Here is an 11,941-nt window from a genome sequence, read left to right as displayed (position 1 = left end):
TTTCAATAACTTTTATTTACCTTAGCTCGCTGCATTTTAAAAGGACTTTGCTTATGTAACACCTTAACTGTTAATGAGGATTTTTGGGGACATTTTTTACTCTTTACTTTTACTATTGAAACACATGTAAAATTATATTTTTATCCTTATACTTGTAAAAAGCAAAAAAAAAAAAAATCCACTTAAAATGTAACGAGATTCCGATATTTATTTTGGGGTAAAAGTACGTTTTAAAGGAAAGTATATATGGACAAACAGTGTGAAACGCTTTAAAATTTGGACCATAAAGCAGAATCTGTGCCACATGCTCAGAAACTCACCAAACTTTACAGACACCTAAAAGGAATTTTCCTTTGTTCGAGCAATGATCACAAAGTTTCATAAACAAGTCTCGCAGTTAAGTGTATAAACACGAGTTTCGTTGACCTTTGACCTTGAGGCTGACATCTTGAATAAAAAAGTAAAAAAAGATCCCCTTTAGTACCTTCTACAATTTAAACTCCTCCGGGGGATTTTTACCTTCCAACTCCTCGAGCATCACTGGGAAGCTACTTGGGAAACAATCTTGGATTTGAAAGTTGTAGATTTTTGACAGTGAGGCGAGCTTTCAAAAGTCGCGTTTACGTGTTGCTCGCACGTTATTTTAACGGAAAATTGTAAAAATTGAAGACATGAATCGTTGGCTCAAGCTGAAATGAACCGATATGACAAACAAAGTGAACATATTAGAAAATGTGGGTGGTGTTAGCAAAAAGACCTCGGTTCAGGAAATCCAAAAAATGTACTTTTTCCAATTCTTCTAAACATTACATAGACATTTGCGTCAGCCCCAGGCAACCAAAAAATAAAAATGGTTGCTATGGAGATAAAACCAACAGAAAAGCAGCCATATTGAGGAAAACTTGTTTTTATTTAATGAATTCGTCATGTACAGCTCTGATCAGGGTGTCAGCCAGTGAGGGCTGAAAAAGGGGTAATGGGGGGCGGTGAAGTCGGGTAGCGCGTCTTAACCCTTGTGCTATCCTATGACCCCACCCTAACATTGACATGTCCTCCCTACCATGACAAAGGTGGATAAAGGTGGAAAGATTTCATGTAATCCATGGACACCAGTGAAGATCACAAATCATTGAAGAAAAAAGGTTCAGAGCACTGTCTAGTGGGTCTAGATGACCCAACTCCCAACGTTGAAGTGCCTAGGATAGCACAAGGGTTACTTTCAGTGTTTTGTTAATCTAGTGCAGCTTTTTCTTCTGTTCTCACTTGCTACTGGAGATAGCATACTTTTTATTGTCAATTCCTGACATCAACACAAACAACTATTGAAGAAATAATCAACGAATTTATCAATTTCCAATCTTTAATTACCAACGATTACTAATGATAAATAATTGTGACACCAACTGTAAAACCACTCGTTCCCGCTTCCTGTATGGCTTTTGCATTGCTTTTACGTTTGTTTACAGTGATCTCTTGGTTATTGCTGGAGTTGCATTCCAAAAAAACCCTGCGATAGGTGAAATGTGTGAAGTATGTCGTTGTCGTATGTCACAGAACATGTTGCAGTATCTCAAAGATAAAAACCCCACCAATAAGAAAAGTCTCCAGACACCAGCTTTACAATCATACAAATATATTAGTTTATTTTATTCAATTATACTCAATAATATGTCTCTCTTGTCTTTGTGTAAGTTATCATAGAAATAAATACAGATCATATTGCAAATGCAGAGACAAGAGTTTGGGATAGTAAGAGTTGTCAGGGAGGAGGGAAACATAGGAGTCAAAGAGTAAATATTGCGTATTGTTTCTTCCAAAGTGTCCAGTAAATGCTTGGCGCATGCATGCTTGCTGTCCTTCTCATCTGCGATCCGCTTACTCACCAACTCCAGTCTGCAGGTTCCAGTTCAGTCTTTGCAATGGGATCTCTCTTTTCTCCAGGTTGGATGGCAGACGGTGGTGTTGCTCCACCTTGCTGGCAGCAGAGGGAGGCAATTTACCCTAAACTCACATTTGCATGTATATGTTTATATAGAGGGATATATAGATATAGTTCTTGCCTCAGTAAAATACAAAAATAGTCTCATTGTGGCTTTGATACATGGAAGACAGGAGGAACTCTTATTGCATTTTGGAAGACTAAACAAGGATCACCTTCAGACCTTTCTGGAAGACTCGCAGTTGGTTCATGCATTTAAGCAAAAATAAAAGGTAAAAAATGGATTCAATAAAGATCTGTCAATCAAAGATAAACACACACACACACACACACACAAGCATGTTTGAGGGAGCAGTCCATGTACTGCCTTTGGGCCAAATGAAACTCAGAGGAGGACTTGAAGGTCAAAAGATGCCATTTCTTTTGGATCTGGAACTGAGATTATGGGCACGTTCACACTGAGCTGTTTGGTCCACACCAGAATTCTATTCCCTGATCGGGCCACTCTATTTAGAAAGGTGTGAAAACTCCAGAAAACTGCTCAGCAAATGGAAGGCTTGCAGAAACCAAATTGTTTTTGAAAACATAATGGATTTAAAGAAGAGATGAAAATCTGGAGAATTCTCAGGTCGTTTCCTATTTTGTTGGTTTATGGCACCGCCACCAAAAGACGCATGGCATTTCCAAGCAGTAAATGCACCCAACCCAAAAAAAGACAGAACTGATTTTTAGCATTACTCTACGCCATCCATCCATGAATCCCTGTGACCTTTAAGGTCACAGGGTTGCTGGAGCCTATCCCAGCTCCAATTAGTTGAAGATGGGATACAACTTGGACAGGTTGCCTTGGGACAATTTAGAGGCACCAATTAACCCAGAACCAGTCCCTTTACCATTTGAACCAAACAGGTCCAAGCCTTGCTCGTGTGAAAGAACTCCGATCATCTTTTGATCTATTTTTAAAAGCCTTCCCAGTGGTCTCTCAGTTACGATTATGCAGTTTTAGCCAATTTTTTTTATTTTAAATGTCTTTTTTTTAGGACTTAGTTCCTGCAAAGCGGCAGTAGTTTATTAGAAATTCTCCTCCGGGTAGTGGGCGGGACTGTTGGAGCAGAGTAAGCTCCTCCCCCACCTCCCATAATCCCTACAATCTAACATTAGCAGTGCATCAAAAGTGGCGACTAATATTGGAGCTAACCAACCGTACAGTTTTGAGCTCAGATGAGTAAAATGAATTGGTCTACAAGTGGATGCATCAGAAGGGAGCAGAGCAGGGAGATCCTACGTCACAAATACGATCGTTTTAAAACTGCTTTTTTTTTTGTCTGCTCTCGATTTACATTAATTGGAATAAAGAAATACTCAGAAATACAAATTTTGTCTAAATTTTCTTAATATCTGTCAATCATGAAAAAAAACTCGACAAGATCATGTTAAAAACACTATTTTTGATCGGGTCTTTAGTTCTGCGTCTACTAACCAAAATGTAGAGCCCAAACAGAGGATCCCATTGTCTCAAATCCTTTCATTACAATCACATCAAATCTTCTAAGAAAAAAAGGCCTAAGCCCAGTCTGTGCTGGCTGAAAGAAAGAAAGTGATCTTTAGAAACACAGTCTTAGCGGCTTGAACGCATTTAAAGAGATGAATGAGTCTGTCTGGGGGAAGTCCTCGATCTTCCGAACGTGAGCTTCATTTCCTCCGTCCTCTCTTTTGTGTGTGTGTTTTCTGCTGCATTGCAGATGTGGGTTGAGGGACTCCACCTCAAAGTAACGCCTAAACAGCCGGCTTACCACCAAAAGGGCACAGAGTTGGAAAAATAAAAGCCTCCTCTTCCCCCCCCCCCGACAACGCAACTTGTTAATGAAGTTTATTCGCTCATCGCTCATCGATTCGCCCTCTGATTAATCCTCAAATTTCTTTTTTTGTGTTTTGTTAAGTTCTGCCTTTTCTCGATTACACACAACAGACACACACAGATGTTCAGTCACAGAGACAAAACATTTACAGACGAGGACCAGAGCTGATCAATGGGATGTCTGCACAAACGTTGAGACTAATGGAAAGTTTCAAAAATAAAATAAAAGATCACAGAGGAACTTCAAAGAGAGCCGGTGAAGGTACGAGTTAGCTACACCGAGTCATGTGACAAACGGCGCTAATCCACCTCGTCTCTCTGCGAGTCCTTCACAACCCTGTGTGACCCCTTCCCCTCGCTGCAGCTGTAACTCGCTCAGTAAGCAGGGAGGGCCCTGACTTCAGAAAAACCAGAGTGAAGGGAGTCCCCGGGGAGACAGGTGTGCATTCAGAGTGCAGTGGAATCAGATACACATCATTTACTTCCCTTCGATATCTACTCCCGCCGTTCTCCCCGCCAAGACACTGCGGGGCCGAACTCTCCAGAGGGGCTGGCGTTTAACGGCCAGGGTCCGATCTGTAGGCATGCATAAGTTGAGATTCAGCCGCAACAAACAATGGAGGCCAGAAAGACGCTCTAGATAAACGGTAATAAGAGCAGAACTATTTGAAGTGAAGGCTGGAGTCTGGAGAGCAGACCTGCCGGAACTGGAAAAGCTCATTTGCAACTTCCGTAAACATGAAAACAAACAATGAAAAGAAAAAGAAAAAAAACAACAACCCACAGACAGTTTCAGCAATTCTACACCTGTTTGACCCTATATGTCAAATCCCTGACGCAAATTTCAAATGTAAAACTTTTAACGGCCCCAAAAAATAACAAGATTTTATAATTACTCTGATCGCAAACTGTTGTTTGCTAAAGAACTTTGCAAAAACTTGTTGTAAAAATAAATGAACTCCATAAAAAGTCTGCAAAATCCTGCAGATTTGAAAATAAAAACTAAGTCCTTAATGGATTGCACCTAACCCTGAATCCATGCCTACCGCTGCCTTTACTCCAAATATCCCCTGGTCCGTCTGCGGGGCGTCTCCGTTGCGTGGGGAGTCTGTCTCAAGACCGTCAATTGATTGACACTGACTCTGTTGCGTCTTCGATCCGTCCCCCCTCTCCCATGGATCCTGGAGGAGTGGTTTGTCCTGTCGCGCCCGTGTCAAGTAGTTTGTTTTGCTTCTCCAGTACCTAAACAATCAAACCCCCTTGCCCTTTCATTCCTAACCTAACCGTCCTTGTTTTGTGTCGCACATAATGCTGTTTTTGAACCTCCACCTTTAAACTATTGTCGTCCATGGTGGTTTTATCTGCGTTATCGCATGGACACGTCACAGTTAATATGAAATATAAAGCTTGTATTTTGGAAACCTGGACCTGTTTTCAGTTCCATGACTTTCTGCCGCTAAATTGACAGGTCAGCGGACTGAAAACAGAACTCCTGAGTAAAGCTTGCGTTGTGGTGCGGAGGTTCTATTCTAACGGAGAACGCACCGCGGACGGACCAGTGGCGAGCAGCCGTAAGGCCGTGTCACACAGCCACTTCGTACATTTCCGACATTTTCCACGTATGAAATGTCCGTTTTTCAGGATACATGTGTGATATACGTAATTCATTCGGTTAGCGTTGTTCACCCAATTAATGAGGAAATTAGACAGTCAGAGCATAGTTTGTGTGGGTGTCCTACGTGCACTATCACGTGCACACAAAGTTCATGCAGCATTAATGGCGTAGTAATACCTTACTAATGACTAGAGTGTGGTGTACGACTGCATCACCTGTACATCATAAGTGCGTGCAACTTGACACTAGCCTTATGAATACTTCACAATACACCTACCAATCGTACAACAATGGTACGTTCCATTTTAAGGCCACACGAGCCAATAGGGAACTGCAAGGCACTCCCGCTAAGATGCACCCGCTCCTCTCTATGACCCTTTACAGGCCCGGACAACCCAAAAACCTGCAGAGACGGGTCAAACCCCCCGTAGGGATTCATGTGACTAAGACTTAATAAATATCCTTTTATAAAATATCTGACGCAAGACTAAATTCCTCCTAAAAGGCCTGCTTTCATAAAACTGCGGCTATAAACTGAGTTAAAGGCTGCAATGCAATGACTATACAAGTCAATTATTGTTTTGTCCTGAAACGCAACGCAAAACCTGGGATAATTTAAAACAGGGGTTGTTTAAATTTAAACAGGGAAAGTAGGAGGTAACCCTTCTCTTTGTTTCTATACATTCACCCAAGCTTTAGCCCTTAACGCTCCCCGTGTTCCTCAGAACCTGGTTAAAACTGGTTAAAAAAAGCAGCAATCACAACAGATACTTTTTGAAAAACATGTATTGCAACATCGATTTCCCAGCCCTTAAATTTCATGAGAGTATGAGTCATGTTTGCTGAATTCCTCCCATCGTCCCAGCGAACGGTGTTTGGTCCAAGTCCTCCTTCTGGCAGCCGCTTTTAATTAAAACATTTGAGTAATTACTTTTGCAAATGGTGGTTAAACACTTTTCTGGATCTCCACGGAGGCCGGCCGGTCAAACACACAGAGCCGAGGGTCTATTTGACGCTTTAATTAAGGTCTTGTATGTTGGACGCTGAGTTCGATTGAGCGTGCAGCAAAATAAGGAAACATTAAAGCCCCGCCTTTGCTTTGACTGTTCATTTTCCTTCTCATTCTACCTCCCTCTTTTCTTTGGGCGCCTTCTGCTGCCTCAGGGAGGAAGTAGATTTCTTCTGGCCTCAGTCCTGATCGGGTTATCAGCTGTTATTATTTACAACAATCAGATGACTATAACCAGGACAATGTTCCGATGGAACACAGCGTCATCTCGTTTTTCCTCTTTGACTTTTCTATCTGCCGTTGTCTCATCTCTATCCCTGAGCAAAAACGACTCACCATACACAAACGTGCCTGCTGTAAGTTCGCTGTGAAAGACGGTTTCACCAATGGAAGCATTGACTGAGGACTCTTGTTGTTGAGAAAATCGCAGTTTTTTACTAAAATGTGAGACATTTTTTACTTTCATCTCATTTTCCAGGTCAGCTTAGCACGAAGAACCCAGAAAAGCGGTAATCGTATCATATTTTTAAATGTTCTGCGCTGCTGAAAGTCCCATTGGGCGAGTTTTGAGGCAACCACAACTGTAGAAAACGAGAACGTCCCACGTGTGAGGGTGACGTTTTACTTTGAGAATTGGGCAGATTATCCCTTCCTTCGTCCTTTTCTCTTTAATGCAAAAAAAAAAATCCTGTCCAAATAAGCCCTTTTTATTCTATATGCTTCTCCGCTTTCTGATCTCCTCCTTTAAACAATTAACTCGCTCAGTGGGCTAGTGGAAAAGAGTCTGCCATAAAACTGGGAAACGGAAACTCAGACCAATGGTTGGGACACGCCAAAGACTAGGACTCAAAGCTTATATTGGAGGGGTCAAACAACCAAATGTGTCATTTCTCTTACTGAAACACCAGTTCACTGACGCTTAAATGTGTAGTGGCCTGGGAGTAGAGTGTTTGTCCTGGTTCGAATCTACGGTTGACACTAAGAATGGGATGCAATGCCTCCAATGAAGAGGAGCAAAAAGGGTTGGAGGGTTTCCCGAGCAGAGCTGTGACTCACAGCTCCCCCAGGAGATGGGTCAAATATAAAGACATTTTGTACACCCAGTTGCGTAACAACCATTGACTGTATATGATAACTGGACTAAGCGTCTCCTCCCCCCTGGAGTTCCAAACAGGAAGTGCCTGCTGGTTCCAAGAAGCCAAAATCCCATAGACTTCTATGGAGAAATAAACAGCTGTTACTCCTTCTTGCTCTGCCCTTTTTAAAAAGATCTTCATAATCCAAATTTTTCTGTAGCACAATTATTCAAAAATAAACTATATTCATTTATATTCAATATAAACTGACCTATCAGATGCCTCAATAAAAGTAGGTGGTCGATTGTCAAACATTAGAAATGTTTACTTGATTTTTGTCAAGCCTGCTTTGAAGTGATTATCGAGATTGGTTGCCATAGAAATGTTGGACCAATGCCATCTTACAGACGATGTCCGTATTGCCGAAAAAGTCTCAACTTAAGTGGTTGGACAGTTGGTTGGAGCCCTTTTCTACAGTTCACACTGACTCGGTCCAATTCTCATTTACAGTCTATGGTAACAACCGATGGGACTTAAACTTTCAACCTGGATTCCACCAAGTGTGGCAGCATCTCTGACAAAAACCATTAGAATAAACAGGAAAATAAGTAAAAATTTTCAGGTATGGTGTGACTTCATGTTTTCAGGGTGGTATGATAAGTAACCCCCCTGCAGGTTCAAAGCTGCTAGTCCTATATTTTGATTCAGAACACACATTGAAGCTTTGCATAGTTTAGAGTGAAGAATCACAGGAAAAAGCCTGAACACAGGGAGAGCTGCTCCCAGGACGCTCCACGTCACCATCAGTGGGACCAGTCTGACTGATTTGAATGGGTTTCTATTGGACGATTGGGATTCGGTGATCCACGCCTGCTCTGGGTGGTTTTTTCTGTTCCCGTCTCTTCTACTAACATGAACCTTGACTCCTCTTCTTGATGCCGTGTCACACAGCCACTACATACATTTGCGCATATTGCACGGATGAAAATTGGTCATACATGAATATATGTGGAAAAAGTGAGAAAAGCGGTGGTCTTTACGTGAAAGGTTCACTGATGTATCAGAAATGTACCACATTAAAACTTGGAAGACGTAGGAACACGAAAAATCAACGTAGAACATGAACCGTGCGTGATTATTGCACTGTTTCTATAAAAATGATGAGTGATTCAAGCGTCAATTCCGTAATATTGACGTAATATCTGTGCCGTATGCGCGAGGTAAAAGTTATACATTGGTGGTACATGCGTGAAAAGTTCGTTAAACATATTTGGAACATTGAACATATGTGGAAAATTGTGTATGCATCTCACAAAAATCACACACAATCCTGTATAAACTATGTAATTACTGCGTAATTCACAACTGACCAGACATTTTGATTGGCTCAAATTCAAATTCAAGTAAAGACCCATCGGCCGAAACCCTCGACTGAAATCTGCGCACATCGCCGAAGGAAAAACGCAAGAAAAAATGAAAAATGCGCAACATGTACATAGTGGCTATGTGAAACGGCCTTAAGCAGTTTTTAAAACACATCACAGGTCAGGTTTCATCCGCCACATACATACATCACAACCTTCTTACCGTAAAGCAGGGTGTAGACACCTCACATAACCACGGAGACATCACAGTGGAGGAAACAAATGCATTAATGCAGCTTCTACCAGGAGCATAGGACGCACAGTGCAGCAGCGATCACTAAATGAGCTCTGTGAAAAATAAAGTCAAGAATTTCTGAACTTTTCAAAATGTTTTTCCAACTGGATGTTCTGTCGTGACACGTTGATGCATGGCCTTTTAACACACCTACTGTTGTTTTGCAAATTGGACCAGGAATCCGGGCACCTACACGCCCCAAGGCTCTGTTCAAGCTTTAAATTACAGCAAATATAGATCTACGAAGTTTTGATCTCTGGGCTCACAGCTTTTCGTTTTAAGGTGGTATTCTGGTGATTTATTGGTGGGAGCAACAATCTGTACTGAGGTGACTGGAGGAGTGTCTGCAGATGGCGAGCTGGCCCTCGAGGGTTTGTGCAATGCATGATCGGCCACCGGGAAAGAAAGCGCGACTGCTCACGACCTGTCATTGTCCGCCGTATCCGAGTGCCACAGAAAAGTGTGGTTATTGCATGTCAAAGTCTGTTGCAACGTAATGGCGTGTGTGCGGACAGTAGGCGTAAGCCTGCAAATGTCAGCTCGGGGGGTTTGGAGGTGCGCCTGGGGAGCTCTTGGCTGCTCGTTTACCAGCGCCAAGGGGACGGGAGGGGTTTCCTTGTGCTGCAGAGTGGAAAATTGAGTCCATGTCACAAACTAATCAAATCGTGGCAAAGGTGAGTATACGAAGGGAACCTCACACAAACAAACAAACAAACACACACACACACACAGACGAGCTGATGGGGATTCAGGCCATCGCAGAAAAAACTGCTGACACAAGCTGTGGACGGAGCAGATGGCTGCAGAACTGAAACCTGCAAGGGTTTGTGCGACAGCCTCGCATTCTCATGGCTAACATTAGCATAAAACCCCTCAAGGAAAAAAACAAACAAAAAAAACCCGACCCATTGGAGAACAATGTGCTGCAGAAGGACGAGTCTCCTCTCTGCACCAGTTGTGGTAAAACCAGAAAGACCTTCATGGGATATTTGGTTAATTCAAAGAAAGTCACCGGAGGGCCGGTGAATCAGGCTGTGGTGGCATGCTTTTTCAGTGCTCGGCCACTCTTCACCTCATCATGGAGTTATTGCTTTTACACCCCAGGATCTGCAAACCGCAGAGGCTCGAGAGGATGAAGGGCTGGCGTGGGCGGGGTCTGTAAAAGATCAAAACCCCACCCCCTTTTGCCTGCTCCGCCTCCTGGACCTGCTACTTCTCTCCAACTTGTTTGTGTTTTAAGCAGCAGGTTGGGGTTGGAGCTCCCCCCCCCCCGACACCATCCATCAGGTGTCCATTGGTGGCAATCGTCCCACGTCATCTGCTGCTCCTCTCCGTCCAGTCTCAAAGCGCTAGGAAGAGGAGGTTTTGGTTTTGGACTGAGGGTCTTTCTTGTCATCGTGAAGCACTGGTGAATCACTGGAGGTCTTGGGCGTTTTCCTGGGCGGACTCTGCTCAGCGACGTCGTGCAGAGAGGGCTCCCTGTACATGGCCACTGAGGGGTGGAAGAGAGACAAAAGGGGAATTTCATTCAAGCTTACTACTTAAGGCCAATTCACACAGCCGCTACGTTCATTTTGCGCATTTTCCACTGATTTAATTTCGGTCTTTCGTGATACATGCATGATATACGTAATTTATGTGTTTTTACGTTCATTGATGTGTGCAGATGTCAGCTGAGGGACCCGTGAATTTATGTGAATTCAGTTTAGCCCTTGTGATAACCCCACTCCCAACGTTAACGTTGGGAGTGGGGTTATCTGGACCCCACAAGACAGTGCGCTGAGCAAGCCGATACCTGTCTTGTAGGGTCAAGATGACCCCACTCCCATCGTGCCTTGGAGGCACGTTAACGTTGGGAGTAGAGTCATCTGGACCCCACTAAACACTGCACTGAACCTTCTTTCTTCATTGATTTGTGATCTTCACTGGTGTCCATGGATTACATGAAATCCTCTCCACCTTTATCCACCTTTGTCATGATGGGGATAACACGTCAATGTAAGGGTGGGGTCATCTGGACCCCAGCAGGTGGCACAGGGGTTAGAGCTGTTCAAAATTTGTGGTCGTTTGAGAATTACACAGTTTACGCGTATTTTATGCAGTTTAACCCTTGTGCTATCTTAGATGACCCCACCCTTGCACTGACGTGTTCTCCCTACCATGACAAAGGTGGATAAAGGTGGAAAGATTTCATGTAATCCATGGACACCAGTGAAGATCACAAATCATTGAAGAAAAAAGGTTCAGAGCACTGTCTAGTGATTCTAGATGACCCAACTCCCAATGTCAAAGTGCCTAGGATAGCACAAGGGTTATACACAGTTATTACGTACATTTTACAGAGCCGTGTGTGGCTCTCTACAACCATTCCACAAATGTCCACGTATCTCTAACGGATTTTTCGCACATGAATGACAGACGTCTAACTTTTATGTGCGTATAGGGTGCACATATCACGCTAAAATGACGTATGTGACGCACAGATCACTAATATGCACATAAACAGTGCAATTATCAAGCACAATTCACACACAATTGGCGTATTCATGTTCTACATTGCTTTACGTACTCTTTGTGTGGTTTATCCGAACTTCGTCTGTGGTTTGAACGTGCCTCATTCTTGATACAACTTTCATGTAAAGACTGCAACTTTTTCCACGTATGTTCACAAGCAGTTTTCATCCGTGCAATATGCATAAAATGTACATGGCTGTCTGACACGTCTTTTACTTTTTAATTTACAGTTACTTTTTAAAACTAAAACCTTTTAATGTTTTTTTCAATC

At 42.8% G+C, this 11,941-nt stretch overlaps 1 protein-coding gene across 2 annotated transcripts in view; it reads right to left on the bottom strand.

Moving 5' to 3' along the window:
• Positions 1–1,616: 1,616 nt before the first annotated feature.
• The window catches only part of fgf11a (fibroblast growth factor 11a), a 103,051-nt gene continuing 92,726 nt past the window's right edge, over positions 1,617–11,941 (bottom strand). For both annotated transcript variants that reach the window (XM_020711519.3, XM_078936392.1), the window contains one exon: positions 1,617–10,648. In XM_020711519.3, coding sequence (XP_020567178.1) covers positions 10,506–10,648 — 143 coding nt within the window. In that variant the 3' untranslated portion in view covers positions 1,617–10,505. The remainder of the gene's footprint in view (positions 10,649–11,941) is intronic.

Source organism: Oryzias latipes, chromosome 18 (assembly GCF_053564925.1).
Source record: "Oryzias latipes strain Hd-rR chromosome 18, Olatipes_Hd-rR_3.1".
NCBI lineage: Eukaryota > Metazoa > Chordata > Actinopteri > Beloniformes > Adrianichthyidae > Oryzias > Oryzias latipes.
Note: the sequence above shows the minus strand (reverse complement) of the source record. Positions and strands in the feature narration are given on the sequence as shown.